Source organism: Halichondria panicea, chromosome 8 (assembly GCF_963675165.1).
Source record: "Halichondria panicea chromosome 8, odHalPani1.1, whole genome shotgun sequence".
Taxonomy (NCBI): Eukaryota; Metazoa; Porifera; class Demospongiae; order Suberitida; family Halichondriidae; genus Halichondria; species Halichondria panicea.
The window spans coordinates 3,913,406-3,937,812 of record NC_087384.1 but is presented as its reverse complement, the minus strand read 5'-3'; the positions used below and the strand labels follow the sequence as shown (position 1 = coordinate 3,937,812).

The 24,407-nt window shown below is 42.1% G+C and overlaps 2 protein-coding genes across 3 annotated transcripts in view; one reads left to right on the top strand and one right to left on the bottom strand.

The window, feature by feature from the left end:
- Positions 1–24,407, top strand: part of LOC135340002 (synaptic vesicle 2-related protein-like) — a 52,587-nt gene that overhangs the window by 2,914 nt on the left and 25,266 nt on the right. For both annotated transcript variants that reach the window (XM_064536282.1, XM_064536283.1), the window contains exon 2: positions 9,018–9,112. In XM_064536282.1, the coding sequence (XP_064392352.1) occupies positions 9,018–9,112 (95 nt within the window). The remainder of the gene's footprint in view (positions 1–9,017; positions 9,113–24,407) is intronic.
- On the bottom strand, positions 18,527–19,814 carry LOC135340007 (uncharacterized). Its single transcript, XM_064536292.1, has 2 exons — positions 19,538–19,814; positions 18,527–19,450 (listed from the first exon to the last, which is right to left on the bottom strand). Exons 1-2 carry the CDS (start codon positions 19,646–19,648, stop codon positions 18,626–18,628), a joined length of 936 nt encoding a protein of 311 aa, XP_064392362.1. The 5' UTR covers positions 19,649–19,814; the 3' UTR covers positions 18,527–18,625.

Here is a 24,407-nt window from a genome sequence, read left to right as displayed (position 1 = left end):
ATTATGTCGTCACACAGGTAACATTAAACTATAAATAATTGCCACATATGACACTATGATATAGAATGCCAAGGAGATAACTATAACCATGCACCAGTACTTCCAAATGTTTATACTACATGTATGACTCGTACTGACCTGTAAAACCTTGCTATAAAAATGTGCCTATTATGCCAGCATAATTCTCACCAAAAAATGTACCTACTATCCAACCCCTAGTAGTAAGTGTAAGTGCCTCCAATAAAGGCCGCACGCTAACTAGGGGGTTACTCCCACTTCCGGTCACACGGTGTGCAAGTAAGACTAGGGAAAATCCCATTCTCAGTCATAGGGAATGTCCCATATTAGACTTGCGTAGAGCTAGCCTCAGTCCCAGGCCGTTTTTTTAATAGAACAAAGTTGGCCTGATTGTATCTGGGTGTGGTTAGGAACCGGAAACAAGATATTCTTCACATTTTGTTTCCTGTCATATTTCCCCGTATAAGTTTAATACCGTAGTTTAGCTCCGTGTATGCTCTGAAGTATTAAAATCTAGCCATAGGTTATCTAGCTAGCTAGCTATGGCAAGTTTAAGTAGTTCAGATTAACGTATACATTGTCTTGCTGAAGCAAGAAGGCCCCACTCTCATTGCAGAGCCTGGCCGAAGCTCTCAAGCTCCTGTCGGAGGGAAGAAACATTTTTATCTGGTTTCAACTAGTCTCGCGAGCAGCCGTCAAATGGGGAAGGACTTCCCCCTTTAACGGCTGCTCGCAAGTTCAACATGGTATGGCAAGTCTCTTTGCTATCAATTGCTGCTGTTTGTGATGGACTACAAGCTAATAGGTAGGACAAACACTGCCGGCCCTTGTCGACAGGTGTGTTGTTCTTAGAACATCTATACATGTATCTGTTTTTGTTTTTAGTTCCTAACCAAACCCAGATACAATCACTACCAGGCCTAGTTGGCGACCTAACGTTATTTTAGAGGCAACGAGGCTAGCGTAGAGCTAGCTAGCTGCTACAACAGTCAACTAGCTAGCCTACGCTAACCATTGACTTTGCATGAGCACTCTTTTGGCAGTTGATACATCAAAACAACAGGTACAATCATTGAATCAATTAAAAAATTGTTAAATAGCTACATATACCTGCATGGTAGCCTCCTCCTTCACAAGGCCTCAAAAAGGAGGCCTGCTCCTGACTGCTTGCGCATCTGTAAAATTATTGGATAATTTCCAAAATTTGCCCGAAAAATATCCTGAATAACAGTTTACAGACATACACAGAGCTATTCTAGCTAGAGAAAGAGCTATTTCTTTCTGATAGAGTCTACATGTAGACTTTCGCCAAGGTTAGTGTCAGATGGGCGTGGCCTGTCCATATAGGCTATTGTCAGCCTTCCCTCTGTTCAGACGATTGTCATCCACACTGTTGCAAGCTGTGAGTCTTTAGCAGGCTAATGGTAGCTATTAGAATGCTATCACACGGGCTAGAAACCTTCATAATCGCACTTTTGTCCACTTTTTTCAATCTACTTCCGTTCGTACGTCGTGACGTCATTGTTTTACTGAGCATTAGATCATGTTTGCCATAAATACTGCAATCTGATAGGCTAAAGGAAGTGTTCTATCCAACTTAGAATGTCATGTACTAGCCTCGATTCCAGGCCGCTCTTCCTCGAAGAGAGGGCCTGGTATCGACTGTTTGCGCAATAAGCAAGACCTTGTGAAGGAGGCTAGTCATGTACTTACTGAGAAAATCATGTAACAAAGATTAGACAAGAACATTCAAATCTGAGTGGCTAAATACTCATGGTTGCTATGATCTAAAATGCTTAGACACTGTTTAGGAAGTTTCCACATGATTTAGAAGTCCTCAGGGCTAGTAGAACCCTCACTACGTTCGGGATACTACAACCAGCCCTTTGGGCTTCTAAATCATGTAGAAACTTCCTAAACAGTGTCTAACTATTTAGATCCCATTTGAGTGTATTTAGCAGGGAACTATGAGCTATAGTACCGGTGTCATAAAATTTTAGGCCCCCCATGAGATTGGGCCCCCCCCGGGCCTAGAATTTTAAAATTTTGGGCCCCCTCTTAAAAGTTTAGGCCCCCCTATTAAAAGTATCTCAGCGGTTATTATGATGCATCTCAAAACTTGAACAAGTACAACAACAGAAAAACTAGCTATCTATTTGCAGTCTATTTGCAGTCTTTACAGTGCCAGTCACTGAATGGAGCTTTCTTTATACGTGCACACTTCATGTGGTACCACCTGTCACAGCCATCACACTGCACCATGTCGTTCCACGAGTCAGGCCTTATGCACTGGTAGCACGAAGCTACTACAGATACCCACACTATCTCACTTCGAGGGGTCTCCTGCCTTGATTTTGGGAACCTTGATAGTTTCTTCTTTTCAAAGCACCTTACCAAATGCCGTCTGAGTTTTTGCTGGTCCAGTGTCAGCGTGTTTAAAGAGTCTCCAACTAAGAGGTGGTATGCCCATGCAATAGCAAATAGGCCACAGTCATATGACTCTTGTTGTTGTTGGACAGGTGGACACTCTGCCAGTAAACCAATTTCTTGACGTTGTGGTGGACTAAGTGTAGGATGGTAGAGCTGGAGTAGTTGATTTTCTACAGATCTAGGAAATTCCTTAGTGCCTGTCTGCAGGCTGTCATACACATAGACACTGCCTTCAATACAACTTGTCAGGATCCAGTGATGATGTTCTGGCACAAACAGTATCTGCACTCCTAATATATAATAAAAAGAATTGTTTCATAATCTTGAGACAGTTTACATAACTCACCTTGGAACCCTCGTGCGCTTGTCCAAATCAATTGGGCGAAAACCAAGACGAAACTGCACTTTAAGTGACGATTGCAACCCAGATGTTTTGGAGAATTGGCCACTTAAAAGTATCATTGCAGCATCCACATGCTTGTCAGACAGCATGCCTGTTGGGGCGAGTAGTATCTCTCTGTCATGTGCCGTGAGAGAGAGCTCATTGACCCACTGTACTTCGGTCTATGATAAGGTAAGAATAGTACAGTAAAGGTACAGTAACAGACAAAAGATATCTCACAACACTCACCTTCTTGAAAACATCCTTAGTCTTACATTTGTTTGGCTTAGGGTCTCTCTTTGGTGGCTGTGGGTCGTCTCTCTCTGGTGGCTGTGGGTCCTCTTTCTTTGGGTCGTCTTTCTTTGGTGGCTGTTGGTCGTCTCTCTCTGGTGGCTGTGGGTCGTCTCTCTTTGGTGGCTGTGGGTCGTCTCTCTCTGGTGGCTGTGGGTCGTCTCTCTTTGGTGGCTGTGGGTCGTCTCTCTCTGGTGGCTGTAGGTCGTCTCTCTTTGGTGGCTGTGGGTCGTCTCTCTCTGGTGGCTGTGGGTCGTCTCTCTTTGGTGGCTGTGGGTCGTCTCTCTCTGGTGGCTGTGGGTCGTCTCTCTTTGGTGGCTGTGGGTCGTCTCTCTCTGGTGGCTGTGGGTCGTCTTTCTTTGGTGGCTGTGGGTCGTCTTTCTTTGGTGGCTGTTGGTCGTCTCTCCGATCGCCTTCTGGTGGCTGTTTATTGTCTCTAGACAAGCTCCTTTCATTAAACAACTTCAGCCGACAGACATTCGCCTTCTTCTTGAGTATTTGACCAGAAAGGTTTTTTAGCTCATATAAGCCCTTACCTATATATACATATAATTATATATATAATTATATATAGTGCATGTGAATTCATTTTAGCTGTATAACATACAGGCTGTATAGATATAACTATTATCACTAAAATAATAATAATAACTTACCTAAATCTCGGTTGATGAAATATGGACCTAGCCATCTTGAGTCCAGTTTTCCTCCCTTCCTCTGCTTTTGAGCAGTATTCTCCAGCAAAACCTTCATACCCACGCTAAGTGTGCTGACTTGCTGGTGTTTTCTGTCATACGTTTCTTTTTGTTTGCCTTGTGCTGACTTGATGTTGGCTTCAGCTGTTGTGAACACTTCTTCACGGCTCTTCAAAAGATGCTCAATAACTTCTTCTGGGGTTCTTTCTTCAGGCTGACCGGGCAGTAGCTCACTATCAATCGGCAAACGCATCTCAGCTTGGAAGAGCATGAAGTAAGGAGAATGCTTAATTGATGCCTGACGCGATGCCCTATATCCCATGAGAATCGTGTTGATCTTCTCGTCCCAGTTATCTTGGTTGTCATTCACAGTCTTAGCCAAACACCTAGAAAGAGTCTGGTTAAACCGCTCAGTTAATCCATTTGTCTGAGGGTGGTAAGCGCTAGTGATTCTATGCTGGGTGTTGGTTTTCTGGTACAACTGGGCTGAGAGTGAGTTGACGAATTCCCGACCCTGGTCAGTGATGATGACTTCTGCACAGCCCATTCTGCACATAACCTATTAAGAGAGATTGATTTGCTGTAAATGATGTGCATAATAATTATTGCTATAGTGCACTTACAGAGTAAAGGAATTTAGCTACTCCATGTGCTGTCTTGTCTGGTAGTGGGGCTGCTTCCGCCCACTTGCTGAAATAGTCGGTGAGCGTTATGACATACTTGTTGCCCCTGGGTGTCTCTGTCAGAGGGCCAATCAAATCCATCCCAACTGTATGCCAAACCTTTGGTGTCACTGGTATTGGGTGGAGAGTCGATGCTGGTTTTAGTAGTCTAGGATTGGTACACTGGCACTTGGTACATGTTTTCACCTATAAGAAATAAGTAGATCATGCAAATACACTAAAAGCAATACTATTATAGTAAAGTCCGGCTTCACTTACATATTCTTTGACTTCATTTGTTTGACCAGGCCAGTAATACTTGGCTGTGATCATGTCCAATGTTCTGTTGACTCCCATATGACTTGGATCATGGATTGCTCCTATAATCCTTTTCCTCTGCTCCTTGTCTTCCACAACAAGCCTCTTCTCATCACCTTTTTTGAAAATGTAATACTGCATGTAACAGTATGTAGACATAAATATATAGCGATAACTATATGTATAATATCTAGGTCTCTTACGGGTAGATCCAACATAGTACAATTCTCCATCCACTGTATCAAAGCATTTAACTCTCCGCCTCAGGGAACGCTTGTCTTCTTTACTAAAGGATGAAGGGTACTCGTTCCTGCTTATGAGAGCATGAATAACTTCAAAGGTAAATCTTCCTTCACTTTTGGATTCCATGGTAGATTTAGTAACATGCCTGCTAACATATTTGCTACTTTTATACACTCTCTGACAGGATCTGAGGTGAGGGTTCACAGATAACTAATAGCTAGAAGTCATAGTGTCATAGCACTCCCTTTGCTTTGTCCATTAGTATCATGCATAGATAAGTCAGCTAATAGCCAGAAGTCATAGTAAGTCTGTAAGCGCTTTTTGTTCCTGCAGAAAAGAGGGGGGCCTAATCTCACAGTGGGGGGCCCTAAACATGGGGGGGCCCAAAATTTTATGACACCGGTACTATAAATTGCTCTGGGCTACAAACTACAACATTATACATCGTATTGTCATTTACAAGAAGATACACATAAAAATGATTGTAGCTAGATGTTTTGTCTAGTAACATAATAACAGAACTATACTACTCTTGAACAAAGCCAAAGGAAGAAGCCAAAGCTAGAATCCCAGCACTTCCATACATCCAGCTCCTCCCCCATGCAGCCTTGCAGTAAAAAAGTATGGAACACTGCAGCACTTCCATACATCCAGCTCCTCCCCCATGCAGCCTTGCAGCAAAAAAGTATAGAACACTGCCCAAGAAACGAGCGGCTCCTATCACTCTCGAACAAACCCAAAAATACTCTAGAGCTTCTCTCTTCCACTCTAGGAGCTGCTCGTTTGCTGGGCTTGTTTGCTGCAAATTCTAGCTTAAGTGTCTTCCTTTCGCTATGTGAGAGTAGTACGAGCCGCTCATTTCTTAGGAAGTGTTGTTTGCTGCAAAACTGGGGGAGGAGCTGGATGTTTCCGTTTTGTGGGTGGAGCTAGGTCCAGGACTATAATTTTGTCCATTTGAGGTGGAGGAACAGGGTTAACTTGAATAAAGACACAGATTTAGTAGAGACACAGAGATGCCAACTTCAGATACTAATGAAATGATGAAGTTGCTGGGTTGGCTATTTATATAAGGTTGACTGTTGCTAGTGCATTTCTAGTAGCTAATAGGTTTTGGGATCTATAAAACAGTTAGAACATGTGCATTCGGTATATCTATAGTTATAGTGTACCTCATCCCTCGGGCTATGCCCTCGAGCTTCGGGACACTATAACACATACAGAGGAGGTCCGACAGGCGCGGTGCAGCTCAAGTAATTAGCCTTTGATTACTCTCAGCAAAAACATACGACGTGGGCGGGGCGTGAGCGGATAATTATTGCTCAATCAAAGGCTACTTGCCTGAGCTGCACCGCACCTGTCGTACCTCCTCTGAACACATAGATACCTCATGCCCATCATTATGCCTCGGTGCGCATGCGCAAGCGAAGTATACGGTAGTGTGTTTGTGTTTGTGTGTGTGTGTGTGTGTGTGTGTGTGTGTGTGTGTGTGTGTGTGTGTGTGTGTGTGTGTGTGTGTGTGTGTGTGTGTGTGTGTGTGTGTGAGTGTGTGTGGTGTGTGTGTGTGTGTGTGTGTGTGTGTGTGTGTGTGTGTGTGTGTGTGTGTGTGTGTGTGTGTGTGTGTGTGGTGTGTGTGTGTGTGTGTGTGTGTGTGTGTGTGTGTGTGTGTGTGTGTGTGTGTCTATATAGGCTTCTAGTAATGTTTTCTTGCATTTTAATTCGTAGATTTGAAAAAAAATGCTTCGTCCTCGAGTTATGCCTAGTTTTGCTTACTTGGAATGCCATTGCAGCCTTTTCAGAAGAGTCCGTAGCAAAACTTGTTTACCGAGTGTTGCTACTCTATTTAGTTAGTTCTGCACTAGAACGCTAGCTGTGGGTAGCTGCAAGAGGGAGAGAGCTGCAAGGCTCTGCTGATGGCAGCCATTAATTTTAGACTTGAACTTTGGCATCGATCGTTTTTAACAACAATGGACAATCATTACCCACTCTGGAGCGTGTTACTACGCAGATTATATCGTCCTGCTATGTACAAACATTGTCGTAACAAACCGCTTAGTGCTGCTAATTAACATTAATTTTCATTGTACTTCACAAAACTTAAACTCGTTATCAGCCTCACATGTACAGAGTACATTACAAACAAGAAAATGTGGTTAGACGATTTGATTCTGCATAGTAAAACGCTCCATCTCGTCATAATTATGTGCTCCTGATAACACTCATACTACGGTTACTAGGGATTTATGGTACCTTGCCCGCCCTTCTGCTTTGTGTGTTTACTGCCATAAATCTCTAGAACCATAGTATAATTGAGAGCTATGACAATACAGTGCAACAACCATTACAAGTTTTAGCATTATTATTTTCTAGAGGCAAGATGATTTGATCAATTGAATGCAGGTATTGAAAGTTGAACTATTTACGCGTAGCTTACCTGGAACCACCACCTGTCACATCGCATCATCATTACAAATGGCTGGACGAGTCTCTTCTTTGCTAGAGCGTCATTGACAAAATTTCTAACTTTTTGCTGACTAAGCAATTATATTTGTGACATCATAAACCATCTTGTCGTTATTTGCTATATGAGTTTTGGCATCAGGCAATCTATACCTTAAGGTGACATCTTTTCGCGGGTAATAATTTCTGCTATTTCTGTACAATTTGTACCCGCTGATAATTGGAAAATGCAATGATCGATCGAATCTCATTAAAACCACTTGCGAGTAATTATAAATAACATAATTTCACAGCTTGAGTAGAATTGAGCAACATTTAATATACCAATGAGGAAAATCGCAAAATAGCTGTGAAAGTATGTTACCTTACAATATATAAGTATAGAGACCGGCAATTTAAAAGCAATTTAAAAACTCTGAAAACTGCTTTACATGTACATACAAATACATGTGAAGTCACGTAACTACCAAGTTATATATAGTATTTCATTATTCATATCGGAAGAGCATTAGTTCTTTTCACAGCAGAGGAGCGTCAATAGGATCACATTTAATGAGAGATTAATGAAAGATAAAACGTTCTTATTCTGGGTTCTTGACATTAATTTTGCTCGCAGCTACATTGTAGCGTTTCCGTTGTTTATTTGCCTGCTTACATGTACTAGAGGAGGTACAGGTACATGTACAACATGCAGGATCAATAGTCTAGACTTGATTAGCTGACTCAGCATTCATAAACCTAGGCCTCATCTACGCTTACACGTGAAATTACAGTCAAGCCTAATTGATTATCAGGAATTATCCTGCCCCTCCCAATCAGAGGAGGTACGACACGGTCACATGACCAGCCAAAATGATTATGAACTCATTAACTTGTGCATGAATATCATCCAGACTGTGTATTTTTGATAGTGGATATATAATTATGGTTTGGCGTGTATCTTTCAAGAGATACACTTGACGATTCTAAGATTATGCTGGTTGATTGTTGGGCTTATGTTGATGTGAAATAACTTTTCAACCAATTTCAACCACCACTTGAGCCTTGGTTCTTACAACTACTTGTAAAACTCTAGCTACTAGCCAGCAACAAATTCACTGGGTTTTATGCTCTCTTTATGGCGCTTACTTACCACCAGCTGAATGTCATCATTGGAATGCATTTTTAACGACTTTCTTGCCTTCACTCAATAAATAGCAGCCACGTGAGAGCTTAACCGCGTGTCGTACACCTCCTCTGCTCTTTGATGCCAAAAGATACCTTGAAGCTAGCCTCGATCCCAGGTTGCACTTCATCTGAGAGTGGGCCTGGTATTGACTGCGTGCGCATGCGCTAACAATTTAATTAGCCAGATACCAGCTAACGCAGAATAACAACGTGTATGCCCAGTAGAACATTGACGTACAGTCCAATATGCCGCATATTGGCAGAGGTCAAAGGCAACAAACCTTAACTATGCTTTCCAGCTGTGCCCTCTGGCATGGCTCTATCAACTTATTTACATTGTACGTGTACATGTAGGTGATGAAAAATTCTATACTGTGGAAGATGCAGTTGAAAAATTAGGATTCGGTCCATTCCAAATCCTCGTGACTGTGTTTGCAGGGCTAATCTGGGTGAGTTCCTATTGATGACTTCGTTATTGGCAGCAGTATCATATTTTCTCTCTTTGGTTTTTAGTAGAATATTCTACCTACATAACTGTTTGGCATCGTATGTGATAGTTTGCTGCTTGAATATGCCTGTAAGGTTGTGCATGGGTATATGTATGTCGCTAAACTAATTGATTATGCAATTACCGTCTAAGCACGAAGGCTCTTGAATTTCGTACCATACGGAAGTAAGTGGTGATGTCGTAAATAGGTACACAGCTTTACGGGCTAGAACAGAAATAGCGAACAATATCCAACCTTGAAATTCCGGAGAGTGATGGGTTATAATGAAAGCACCGGAGGTGCTGATGCTTGGTGGAGGCTTTTATGGCTAGCATGGTGATCTAGCTAGCGTTGCATACTGATTGAATGATCGACCATAATATGACGTAAGATGCATGAGGTTGAAAGTCCATAGAATAATGGCTGTTGCATGCTCGTTGGCAGTGCAGTTCAGGTTTGCAGCCCTTTCACCACTCTTGCAGCTCCCAATAGCTACTGCTCTAGTGCAGAGCTACGTAACTACTACTACAGTCATGTATGCGACTAGCAATTTTATATTATCAACAGATTTTGCTGAGCACAAGTCTGAAGAGATCCTTAACTCGTGAACAACGCTGTATTTTGCACATCAGAATTTAATAAAACCTGACTAAAAGCCTATAAAACTTTGTAACTGTCGAGCAGCTATAGCAGTGGTGACACAGATCGACACATTACGTCATCGTATACCTTGCTTGCGCATGCGCACCTAGACACATGAAAGCACAGCAGTGACTCTTAATGGCACCTACTCCCCACACATCTGTAATGTTGTACCCTGAGCATAATTATACGTATGTAGTGATATGCAAAGAACTGCCAGGGGGAAACTGTACATTAATACATTGTCATTCACATGATTATACATGTGATGCAAAATTGTTACTTACGTAAATTTTTAACTGATAAAATTCCCTACATTTCATGCACATTAATTTTGTGCATGCTATAACTGTATTTATTGTCGTGTTTACTATGGACATACAATTAGGTTTAATCATTAGCACGGTAGTGCTAATAGTAGGGTTGGGTCGAAAACAGCAAAAAGGCCCCCTCTGGATGTCACCCAAGAAGCAAGACAAAGTTATTTTGAGTTTATATATCTGTTGCCAATATCATTTGTGACATTTGTGTGAAATATGAACTGAATTGAACATTGTATGAAAAAGTTATAAAAACAGCAAAAGTAAAAAAACAACAACTTTTTGTCATTCTTCTCCTCACGTTCTTCCGCGAGATAATCTAGAGAACTGTAGCTCCACAGCACAAACTAGACACATATTAGTGTCCTCTGTCGCCTTGGGTACGTCCCGAACTAATCGCTTTCCTTCGAAGTTAAATTTGCTAGGGTGTATGATATGGCTTCTTTATTAGGTGCAGAGGTCAGTTCGCCATTGTTTTCCTACTGAGCATGCTCAGACATAGCAGACAGCATGGCCACACCCTCTTATCTTAGCAACCCTTGAGGTCTATAGCAACAGTAGTGTTTTGCACTGTCGATTCTTACCGCTCCAGTTAATGCTCGCAAGTAAAGCTCTTCATTGCATTCTGAGCGCGCCTGCTCTGAGCTAGCTTGTGATAATAAATTATTGAAGACCAAAAAACTTCATGAAAATTATCATAACAGACACAAACTGCAACAGTGCAAATAAAAATTCAGTACAGTTAGCTAGATCTAGCTTTTTTTATCATAGTAAAGGTGGATTGCCACCTTCTGAAGATATTTGATCTAGCTAGCACCATAGATAAATGGTACCTGTGAAGAAAAAAGTGTAGATACAAATAAGTGTAAAAAAACATTTGTGAAAAAAATAATCGTGAGAAGTAGGGTTGCATGTTGGATGAGCCGCTCAAAAGGATGTGAACAAGATGGGTAACCCTAAAAGGAACGCCCATTAGAATAGACACAACAAAACGTAATTACTTAAAATATTGTACGTGGTTTCCCAGGACTATTTATAAAATAACGCATGCATGCAGTGAAAAAATTTTACAAACAAGTGCAAAAAACATTTTGTGAAAAAATGGGAAAGAGTAGGGTTGGAAGAGCATGTGCACTGAAATAACAAAAAGTTCGAAAACAAGATTGTGGGTTGGTATAGTCTTGCATGCTCCAACTATAGTTGAGGGTGGGGCACGATCTTTAACAGTTGGGTCCAGCACTACTTCGAGTTTTGGGTGGGCAGGGCTCATCTGTAGAGTCTCAAATTTAATATTAATTTTACACCTAGTGTTTCGGTGCTGTAACAGAAAGAAACGTTAGTTTGAAAAAGCCTCATTCAAAGCGTCATTATGTAGAAACACATACAAGTTGATGGTAAAATAGGTGATCGAGCGTCTCAAATAAAGAAAGCGGTGTAACGAGAAGTAGTGCTGGACCCAACTGTTAAAGATTGTGCCCCACCCTCAACTATAGTTGGAGCATGCAAGACTATACCAACCCACAATCTTGTTTTCGAACTTTTTGTTATTTCAGTGCACATGCTCTTCCAACCCTACTCTTTCCCATTTTTTCACAAAATGTTTTTTGCACTTGTTTTACATAGGTTTGGCAATGCGTTTGCCTGTGTTTATAGTAATAATTATTATATCACATAATTATGTGAATGACGTCATAACGGATTAGAATTGTAAATGTTTTCTAGTCGGATGTAAATAGGTTTTGGGACCCACCTCAAGTAAAGTGTTCACATATTTTTTTTTTGGGAGGGGGTTGTCCCCCTTTAAAATACTTATTTTTATTGAGGGCAGTACAAAAAAAAGAGAGAGCACATATATTGTATTGATATTAACCTATTTGCAGTTCGGAGGTAGCCAGGTCCATTGATAGTGGTGCTTTGAAAGCGTGACCAATGTTAGAGCGGGCACCACGAATACACTGTATGGCAGAACGAAGCAGTGAGAAAGTCAATCGGCAGCGTAGCCATGCCATGGTAGATGAGTACGAGTGCTCCCATTATTTTTGTCAGCAAGGCGCGCGGCTAGCCTTTTATAAAAGGTTGTGGCTTCCGTGGCCAGGCCTCCAGTGGCAGACATGACAAGTGTTTGTTTGAAAGAAGAGTGTTTGATTTCTCTTACTCTTTGTTCATGCATCGTTTTTTCGATAGTTCATGCTTCCGGTAAGTGCTGGCTAGGGTTGATTGTCTGTTGGAGCTTGCATGAGGATTAAATACTCGTACGTCGAAGTAAGTTTGCTCGTATCGACCTCCCCAGAATCCATTAGCTGCAATGTCCAGCCCCGCACCATCTTGTGTATTGGAGGTAGCAAGTGAAAGGACTTCACCTGATAGAGGTAATAGGTCCGGTTCTATCAAAACACCCGGACAGACCTCTGTTAGAAGGTTGGCAATCATATCCCTGATTTTATTGTGTCGTATTGAATGGAATCCTCCTTTTGGGCAGGATAAGGAGTGATCTGTTGTGAAATTTGCTCCACACCCACATGCATATAGATGGGGACTTAAGAGGCTGCCAGTTGTATCTAAGGGCGATGGCGTCTTGAAAAGCTCTCTTGTGCAAGGTGAAACTATAGGTAGACGAGTGAGCCAGGAAGAGGCGCCCTTCTCCTGTGTTCACAGATGCTCTGCTAAGGGCGAGGCGCGACAGCGCCCTGAAAATGTTTGACAGCCCACCCGTATTTGTTTGCACATACGTGTTAATTCAATAGATCGAGACACAAAGAACGTAGCTAGCAGGATAGCTAGCTAGAGCTGAGATTAGTAGTAGAGACCCCTTAATCTCTCTACCCCCTGGCTACGCCACTGCAATATAACACTGTACATGTTTATGAGGTTGTAACGAATTGATGTAGTGCTCTCTTTCCAGATTTCTCGTCACCCTTTTTGGTGCTGACCCTGCCAATCCTAGCCGTTTTTCACATTGCAAAATGTGTTTTGGGAATTCATCCTCTTTTTCAGGAGTAATTGAAAGCAACGAAGTTCGAGAAGAGAGCCTTTATTGAATGTAGCCAGCTTAATAATGCCGTTTGTGTATTTTGTAATTATTATGCCTCAGTGCATGTGCGCATTCGCAGCTAGGTATACAATTAGTTATGCGTGAGCCTGAACTTCCGTTAAGAAAGGAGGTAAGAAAGAAGGTCGAGTTTCAAGCCTATTATGTCAGGATTTGTCTTGCTGCAAAGTTCTATAGTTGCAGCCCAATCAGTTTACAGCGTTTTTAATGTGGTCGATGTCACAACCGCAAGCAAGGTAAAATTCATACTGCTAAGCAAGACAAATCCTAACATATAGGCTTGAAACCTTCTTGCATGACCTCCTTTCCTTTTTAAAGAGTCCAGCCACATAAGAAAAAATACAATACATAAAGTGATAGTTATTAGTGTAATGTTGGTCATTTTAGGCTACGTATGTTAGTTTCGGAGTTCACTAGGCCACTTTTGTGGACATGCTAGTCGACAGCGTAGCCAGCACATGGTCTTATTGTGTGGGTTTTCCCACTTGGATGCTAGTAACGATGCCATATGATATTTTGCAGGTGTGCAAAACTGGCGTGTTCGATATCTTGAATTTGCTGTTTGTATGCTCGCTTCTTTATTCTCTCATGCTTTCGGTATGCAGAGGAGATTTGCATGTGTCTATTGGATACAGAAAAGTGATTGAATACTTCCTTTGAAATGTGGCTTCCTTTGCTGCTACGTCTAACCATTCTCCGTTCGCTGCATGTATATGTGGCACCTCAGGGTTTCTTGACATTGCATGCAGGTTGCAGTTCTGGTTCTATGCATATGCACACGTCGTGGCATACTTCTGGTCGCGAATCTCATCGAGGGGAATCCACCTTTTGCGCATGATATGACATGCTCCACAGATAAGTTTTTCCCGCAGGTGCATTTTGATGGCCTATCCGAGGATCCAGTACTATAGATATATGCACTGTGGATTAGGATCACAGTAAAGAAGCCTGGAGTCTCAGAGAAGTATGGCTCCAGGTTCTGCATGGAGTAGGATCCCAGTCAGCAGCAGGAGCTATAATTCAAGCTTCTACTTTAGTGACATTGTTCCTGGTATATACAGCTTTCTACTTTAGTGACCCTGTTCCATCGTTCTTGGTACAGGATCACTTCAGTTATAAGTAACGCATGTGCAAGTTCTGTTCAAGCTACATTTTGCTCGCTTTTATTAGACAAAGGAGCTTTAACACCGAAAGCTGCCACTATCAAAAGTACTAACTTGTTGTGTGGAGGCTACTCATGCTGTAAACGCAGTGCTAGAACATCCAGGCAGACCTAGTCACAAGCTTCTTAGCTTTTGCTCGACAAAGAAGCTTTAATATCAAAATCTGCCGCTATTTAAATCAAGATATTGTTGTGTGAGGCTATCCATGCTGTAAACGCAGTGCTGTGACATCCAGGTGAGTAGAAAAGCCCATCACAAACAAACAAACAAACAAACTAGAGCACTAAAGTGCAAACCCTCGGCTGGTGACATGATTATAAAGAAACCAGAAGAGTGATATAATGCAGTGCATAATAATTATAGTGATGTTGTTATCATGCATGACTTGCACAGCAACTCAGGAGTAATAAAACTAAACCAGAGAATGGAGGCATGCTGAAACATTTGAGAACAGGTAGTGGATATATGCATTGTGGATTAGGATCGAATACCCGCCTCAACCTAAAAGCTTGAGCCTGGTCAAACTCACATATGAACTTTGTTCTGCACAGTCAGCAAAGTCAAGTGGGCTACACGCCCACAAACATAGTGATAAAGCCACAAGCCACCGGTGTTAGGGACAGAACATACACAGAGGGCTATATCAGACAGTGTATCAATTAAGGCTAGGAGTTGAAAGCCTACGAGAAAAACACTGAGCTTGAAGCCATCATTGCACAGAGCTAGAGGGCCATGAAACCATGGTCGACGGTCACATTCACATAAATGAGTATTTAGGCTGTTAATTTCGACAAGGTGTTCCAAAGGTCCTGTTGCTAGTCTGAAGAGTTCTAGTATATCACATCCTTACAACTCTCTCCATGAATTTTCCTACGTCGCCTTCTGTCATGTCAGGGGCTAATTAGTAACAATCCATGCTGCCGTGGCGGTTAGCTATAATGATATTCATGTAGACTATAATTTTATTCATGTTTCACACCCACTTGTGGTCAATTAAATGTCCAAGAAATTCCTGGACACACTTGAACCAACCTCAATGTGAGTTTGACCAGACTCAAGCTTTTAGGTTGAGGCGGGTATTCGAGACTAGCATGGAGTAGGATCCCAGTCAGCAGTAGGAGCTATAATTCAAGCTTCTACTTTAGTGACCCTGTTCCATTGTTCCTAGTATATACAGCTTTCTACTTTAGTGACCCTGTTCCATCGTTTTCTTGGTACAGGATCAACTCAGTTATAAGTAACGCATGTGCAAGTTCTGTTCAAGCTACATTTTGCTCGCTTTTATTAGACAATGGAGCTTTAACACCGAAAGCTGTCACTATCAAAAGTACTAACTTGTTGTGTGGAGGCTACTTATGCTGTAAACGCAGTGCTAGAGCATCCAGGTAAGCAGACCTAGTCACAAGCTTATTCAAGCTTCTTAGCTTTTGCTCGACAAAGAAGCTTTAACAGCAAAATCTGCCACTATTTAAATCAAGATATTGTTGTGTGAAGGCTATCCATGCTGTAAACGCAGTGATGTGGCATCCAGGTGAGTAGATATACCTGTGACAAACAAACAAACAAACAAACAAACTAGAGCACTAAAGTGCAAACCCTCGGCTGGTGACATGAAACCAAAAGACTGATATAATGCATGATATAATGCAGTGCATATAGTGATGTTGTTATCATCATGCATGACTTGCACAGCAACTCAGGAGCAATAAAACTAAACCAGACTGGAGGCATGCTGAAACATTTGAGAACAAGTAGTACTATAGATAATATGCACTGTGGATTAGGATCACAGCAAAGAAGCCTGGAGTCTCAGAGAAGTATGGCTCCAGGTCTAGTTGGGCGTGGCCCCACCCTGGACGCGAACGTAGGGTTAGGGTTAGGGTTTGTTTGTTTGTTTGTTTGTCTGTTTGTCACGAGTATATCTACTCACCTGGATGCCACAGCACTGCGTTTACAGCATGGATAGCCTTCACACAACAATATCTTGGTTTAAATAGTGACAGATTGTGATGTTAAAGCTTCTTTGTCGAGCAAAAGCTAAGAAGCTTGAACAAGCTTGTGACTGGGTCTGCTTACCTGGATGCTCTAGCACTGCGTTTACAGCATGGGTAGCCTCCACATAACAAGTCAGTACTTCTAATAGTGGCAGCTTTCGGTGTTAAAGCTTCTTTGTCTAATAAAAGCGAGCAAAATGTAGCTTGAACAGAACTTGCACATGCGTTACTTATAACTGAAGTGATCCTGTACCAGGTCCAGAAACAATGGAACAGGGTCACTAAAGTAGAAAGCTTGCTTTAGCTGACTGGGATCCATGCAGGACCTGGAGTAGTTGGGCGTGGCCCCACCCTGGACGCGAACGTAGGTATACTCGTATAGATATACTCGTGACAAACAGACAAACAAACAAACAAACAAACCAACAGACTACTATACCCGTGGCCTCCCACGCGCCTCGGGTAACAAACAGACCAACATACTACTATACCCGTGGCCGCCCACACGCGCCTCGGGTAACTAAACCCTCGGCTGATGACATGATTGTAAGAAAGTAGTATGTATGTCTAGGACAGCAACTCAGGAGCAATAAAACTATAGAGTGAACTGGAGTCATGAGATGTACTGTGGAGTAGGATCACAGCAAAGAAGCCAGGAGTGTTAGAGAAGTATGGCTTATTGGTGCTGGATTCAGACTCAAGCAAAGAGCTAACAAACGAGACACAATTGTAGCTTTCTACCTTAGTGACCCTTTTCCATTGTTCCTGGTACGGAATCACTGCAACTGTAAATACGTAGTTTATATCGAATAAAGGCCGAGTGTAGTTAGGTAGCAAGTTCAAGCTTTAACATCAACATCTGCCACTAATAACTTGTTGTATGAAGGATACAAAAATCATGTGGACATGTGATGATGAACTGAATGTACGTGATGGTTTAATGCTGGGTAGTTTAGTTAGAGTAGTATAGTGGAAATAATGCATGATGAATGTTCAATACTGAAAAATACAATAAAGTATAAAAGTACAGCAGATTGCAGTTAACTTGCCTGCAGACTTTGGCAGCCGGTTGTATAAACAATAGTAAATCTGTAGTAAACATACATTCCAACAATACCACTGAGAGGAATTATTGCCTCTTTTAGAAGCCGCGGCTAATATATACTCGTTCAAATTTCTCAGTATAGTCCATGCAGCAGTGCAGTGCAGTAGCAGTACAAGTACAGTACAATACTAAGGATGTCTTGTGAACCTGGAAGAACAAAAGCTTACCACTCAGACCTCAGATGGCGCATGGTGTATCAAAGAAAGGTACTTGACATCTCAACAAAGAAAATCAGTGAAAACCTTTGTGTTGATCCTTCGACTGTGCAAAGGATTGTAAATCTATTTGATACCAGTGGCTCAGTCGAGAAGAAAATTCATATATCGAACGCTGTAAGAAAAATAAGCAGAGCAGACCAGCTTCACATCCTTGAGCTTGTTATAGAGAAACCTAGCATATACCTCCATGAGCTAAAACTTGAACTGCAAGCAAGAGATACGCATGTTGATGAGTCAACTATATGCAGGTTTCTGCACCAATCTCGCTTTAGCAGGAAAAAGATGAGGATGATTGCCATTCAACAGAGCGAAGAATTAAGATCCCGATATGTAGCTGAGGTTTCATTGTATGATCCTGATATGCTAGTGTTCTTGGATGAAACTGGGAGTGACAGGAATACCGCCATGAGAAAATTTGGCTACAGTCTTAGAGGTCTTCGCTGTTGCTGTACCAAACTATTAGCAAGAGGGAAAAGGGTTTCTGCTATTGCTGCACTTTCATCTGTTGGAATCTTAGATGTGCAGTTTCTCAAGGGTAGTGTTAATGGAGAGATCTATGCCGACTTTATTGAATTGTCTGTTTTGCCTCATTTGCTACCCTTTGATGGTGTGAACCCAAACAGCATTGTAGTGATGGATAATGCTTCCATACATTATAATGAAAGAGTCAGGCGTCTGATATCAAGCGTTGGAGCATTACTTGTGTTCCTTCCGCCATACTCTCCAGATCTCAACCCCATTGAGGAGTCATTTTCAGCAGTGAAATCATTTCTTAGAGCGAATGAAGAACTAGCCTCTTCTTCCAAGGACATAGAGGACATACTTCTTAGAGGATTTGCTAGCATAACCTCAGAAGACTGCTATGGCTGGTACTCTCATTCAGGTTATTACAATTAACAAGTCAATCAGATATTAAACAATGTCACATTATTATTATTATAATGTCATACATGTCTTTATTGTGTTCCATAATTAATATTTCCTTACTTAAGTTCACGTAATGTCGTTAAGATAGTATATTTTTCAGCTTGAAACTCATCAATACTTAGAACATTTTCATCTCGAAGGTTCTGAATCTCCTTGAGTTGTTTGAGGTACTGGGACCGTAGCTGTACTTTTTTACCAGGTGACATCCCAAGTGTACTACATGATGCAGCAGCAGTAACACTGGGGTTTACGTCAGGAGATGATGGCCTTAAAGCTTTCACGATAGCAACAGCAGCATTAGCCAGAGTATCAACTACATCATGTTTGCCTTTACGAGAAACTTTCCCTCTAATCATAGGGATATTTGGAGGAGTATCTTTGTCTTTCCATTGATGATTTTTAATCATTCTCGCCCAGATTCTGTAGTCACCATAGCCATATTTGTCTCCATGAATGTTTTGTAATTCATGAACGTGTTCTTGAAGCTCTGCTTCTTCTCCAGAAGCACTGCTAGCAGCACGTTTAGGCACACTCTCCGTTTCAGCATCGTCTTGTTTTCGCTTACGACCAAAAGTTGATGTAACCTGCACTTGTCCATCACACCACAGCAAGATCTCTTTGTCACCAGCATTTGTGTACATGGCTTTTAAATCTTCTTCCGATAAAATCCAGCTCTTTACTTGAGGACGTCCATGGAAGTACCCAACATTAAACTCATCTATTGCAGATGCAGGAGGGACATACTTACTGAGAGTACTGATAAGCTTTTGTTTCAGTTCAAGTATCGATGAAAACTTGTTAGAGATACCATGCCAATCAACTACAATCGAGTCCTTCTTTAACTTTTGGTTAATAATTCGAACACGGTACTTCAAGTCGTCCTACAAAATACAATAAAGAGAAAATTACATGCCATGCATGCAGGTTGCAACATACTTTTCTTTTTAAAGCACACCAGTAATTAATACCTGTCTAGGCTGATGACTGGTCACAGGTAGCTGTTCTGGAGACCACTGATACTCCGGCCAAACATTACCATATGAGTAGGCATACTGTCCCATGGGGTGTTGTGGGTCCATTTTTGTGTCCTTGTTAAAATTAAAAACTTTAGCTAGTTGAACTTTCACCTTTGATCAGGTGAGGCTATTTATTAGCCGCGGCGTCTAAACGAGGCAACACGTTGTTGGAATGTTGTTTACTATTGTTTACATAACCGTCTGCCAAAGTCTACAGGCAAGTTAACTGCAATCTGCTGTAAGTGTAAAAACGTAAGTGTAAAAACAAAATATTATTGACTGCTGTATTTTGGTGAAATACAAAAACACAAAATGGAGGAGGCATTAGAGGATAGCGAGACCGAGATTTAATTGTAATGGAACAAGTGATCGATATGTTACCGTTGGAGGTACGGGTTTTTGTCAAAGAAAGACAACCCGGCACGAGCGCTGAAGCAGCAAAACTTGCTGACAACTATTGGCAAGCGAGGAAACCATCACTCGGAAGACTAATGGAGTCTAATAGACCACAAGCTGGACTAAAATTTTGCCATACATGTGGGAAGCAAGGACATTTGTCGAAAGACTGTAGAAACAAAACACCGGGGAAACCCCACTGGAAACCCCAAAACAGTGGAAACAGTAGAGTCAAGAAAGACCTCAAAGACATAGAATGTTTTAATTGCCACAAGAAAGGCCACTACTCGAACTGTCCCGAGCGAGCAGGAGTCTGTACAGAGAGGTGAATAGATTACCAAGGACAATTGAATACAAAGAAAACAGTAGTCCAAGCCAAACCTAGTGTCGTAAAAACTGGCTCAGTTGAAGGAAAGAAAGTCCTATTAGACACAGGATGCTCAAGAACGCTCATTCGAAAGGACCTAGTTCCTCAGCATAAGCGAGAAGTAGTTGCAATTCGTTGTGCACACGGAGATACAGTACTGTACCCCCTAGCAGAAGTCGATTTGGAGGTGGAGGGATACCTAATTCATGTGGAAGCAGCCATCTCGGATACACTCCCTATGCCCGTACTCTTGGGCACAGATGTACCCGAACTCACGGCGATACTTAGAGACCACGAAGAAAGTGGTGCCTCAGCAGGCATTGGCCGTGGTGACGAGAGCAAGTGCCATAAAGCAGCGAGAAGAAGAGGAAATGACTGCCCAAAAAGAAAAAGAGTTGGGCGCCCATTCAAAAACACTTGAAGTTGAGATGCAATTGCCAGCCAAGGAAACTGTAGACAGCGAGAGTGAGTCAGAAGTACATAATTTGGAAACTGTAGACAGCGAGAGCGAGTCCCAAAAAGAAGTACAAAACTTGGAAATTATTGGCAACGAGAACCTAAGTGACGTGCCCTTTCAAGATTTGGAGGATGAACTGTTTGTCCCAAGTCGAAACAGAGAGACGCTCACAAGAAAGGAGAAACGCCAACAGCGAGCAAAACATGCAGTCGGAATTGCACCTTTCACTCTCTAAATTTAAAGAATTGCAGCAAAAGGATGATAACTTAAAACAGTGTGTCGAGGCAGCGGAAGGCAGCCCATCAACAGCAGGGGTAGGGTTCTATCAAAATGATGGCCTATTCTTTCGCAGGTGGATACCCGGAGTGGAAGTGGAGCAACTGGTACTCCCAAGGCATTGCCGAGAAGAAGTACTGAAATTGGCCCACAGCGTACCTTTAGCAGGCCACATGGGCAAAGAGAAGACTGCAAGGAGAATTCTGCAACGATTTTACTGGCTTACCTTGTATCAAGATGTAGCCAAGTACAGCAAAGGATGTCTCACATGCCAAAAATCTACACAAAGCAGAACCAAACGAGCACCGCTCATCTCACTCCCAACTATTCAGGAGCCCTTCAAGAGAATAGCGATGGACATTGTTGGTCCACTACCAAGAAGCAATTCGGGCAAACGCTATATTCTGGTTATATGTGATTACGCAACCCGATACCCTGAGGCTATACCACTCAAAAGCATCGATGCCGCACACATAGCCGAACAGCTGATGACACTGTTCTCACGAGTTGGAATACCAGAGGAAATACTGACTGACCAAGGAAGTAATTTTACTTCAACACTTCTAACGGAGATTTATCGGATGCTCCATGTACACCCCATTCGTACCACACCATACCATCCCCAAACTGATGGCCTAGTAGAAAGATTTAATCAAACTTTGAAAAGAAGGCTCAGAAAGGCAACAAAAGATGAAGGAAAAGACTGGGACAAAGTAATCCCATATTTACTATTTGCATAATTATCGTGAAGTACCACAATCGTCCACAGGCTTTTCTCCATTCGAGCTACTGTATGGCCGAAGTGTTCGCGGACCACTCGATATCGTCCGAGAGGCTTGGCAGACTGACAAATGGGAAAGTGTGAATCCTTCATCATGAAGATGCGAGATTGACTCGAACGAGCGACACAAGTGGTAAAAGTGAATCTGGATATAGCAAAACAGATTCAAAAGACGTGGTATGACCAAAATTCCCGACAAAGAGAATTCCACCAACTATTGCCAACATCTAGCAACAAGTTGCTCGCCCAATGGCAAGGAATGTATAAAGTGGTCAAACCAATTGGCAAGGTGGACTACCTGATCCACATGTACGACCGACGGAAAAAAAGAAGAATATTTCACGTTAACATGTTGAAACAGTGTTATGTACCCACCAATATTGGCTATATAGCAGAAGAAATTCAAGCTGATTATGTGGATGAAGATATACCTACGTGGTCAGACTATGATGAAGATAACAGTACCCAAATACCGATTGACAAGCGGGTTGACACCCCTCAGGGAGCCCAATTGCGGAGTCTACTGGACGAATACCAAGATGTATTCAAAAACCAACAAGGACGCACTTCGTTAACGGAACACAGAATAATTACTGGAGATGCTCGTCCCATTCGTTTACAACCTTACAGGATACCACATGCTCACAGAGATGCAGTCAGAGAAGAAATTGGTGAGATGCTCGAGCAAGGTATCATAGAACCATCCTCAAGTGCTTATGGTTCCCCAATTGTGTTGGTGACCAAAAAAGACAAATCGCTAAGAATTTGTGTGGACTATCGGAAACTCAATTGTCAATCACAAGCAGATGCCTATCCCATGCCCAGGATAGATGATCTAATTGACGGACTTGGACGGTCACACGATATCTCAACTCTGGACCTCACTAAAGGTTACTGGCAAGTACCTGTCGCTGCTGAAGATCGACCCAAAACGGCTTTTGTCACACCGTTTGGTTTGTTTCAATTCAAGGTGATGCCATTTGGACTACAAGGTGCCCCAGCGACTTTCCAAAGATGGATGGATCGTGTGATAGCTGGTCTCAGTGATTTCACAGCAACTTATCTTGATGATGTGATAATATTCAGCGAAACGTGGGAGAAGCACCTGGAACACGTTCGAACTCTCCAACGACTCAGGAAAGCAGGATTAACAGTCAAAGCAAAGAAGTCACAGTTTGGAGCAAAGTACTGTACGTACCTCGGACATATAGTAGGTGGTGGAGTGGTCCAGCCAGGCTCAACAAAAGTACAAGCAGTACGGGAATTCCCAGCACCAGTTACTAAGAAGCAGGTCCGAACCTTTCTGGGACTATCGGGTTACTACAGGCGTTTTATCCCTCAGTATGCCGATATAGCCTCACCTTTGACTGATTTGACAAGGAAGGCTGCACCAAGCGACGTTATCTGTACTGACACTTGTGAGCAAGCTTTCCAAAAGCTGAAGACTCTGTTGTCAACCTCACCGATCCTTGCAAGCTCAGATTTTACTCAACAGTTTATTTTGCAAACAGATGCTTCGGACAGGGGAATTGGCGCAGTACTCAGCCAGCTGGATGGAACTGGAATGGATCGCCCAGTGGCATACTATAGCAAGAAACTCTTACCTCGTGAAGAACGGTACTCAGTGATCGAAAAAGAATGCCTGGCAATTAAAGCAGGAGTAGCCGCATTCCAAGTGTACTTACTTGGCCGACCATTATTTTACAATACAAACCGATCATCGCGCTCATCGCGCTCTCATGTGGTTGAATCAGCTGAAAGATAAGAACTCAAGACTCACACGATGGAGCTTGTCTCTACAGCCCTACAGATTTGAAGTAGTGCATCGAAAGGGAGTCGACAACAGTAATGCGGATGCACTGTCTCGTGCGGCAAACCCTATTTGACACTGGAGAACGGTGGAGGAATGTGATGGACTAATGAAAAAAAAAAAACTGATTTTAAGTATGCACAGATGTAATGGCATGTACAGATCTAATGGAATGTACATATCTATATTTATAGACTCTATTTTTAGACTGTGGATCTCAGATAAGTCTGAGTCACATGTGTTTTTTGTCAGTTCTCAATTTATTGATTTTATTAAAATGATCATGAGAGTTCTCAACCGATAGACACTTAAAATATACCTTAAGGTGACATATTTTCACAGGTAGATTTGTTTGCGTTTTTACAGTTTTGTACATTCTGCGGTATAATTTTTTGCGAAATGTCGATCTGGATACATTAAACAAGAGGGCGGCCAATTATTTGCGAGTACTAATTTTTGCGATTTACTCTCATTCGCAGAAATAGCAGAAATTAATACATGCGAAAATATGTCACCTTAAGGTAGGCTGTTGCTAGTCTAGTCTATCACAGGCGTTAAAGATCTGTTCCAAGTTTTGTGGTGTGGTGGTTGGGTGGTTGATGATGGGTACGGTGGTGGACAGTTTAAACATCGTGTTGAGGATGCATTTTTACAGTTTCCTAGCTTGCCTGGCAGACAGTTAGAGCATTTGTTTCCCGCTTTCACACAGGCACATCTGCACCTACAACACTGCCC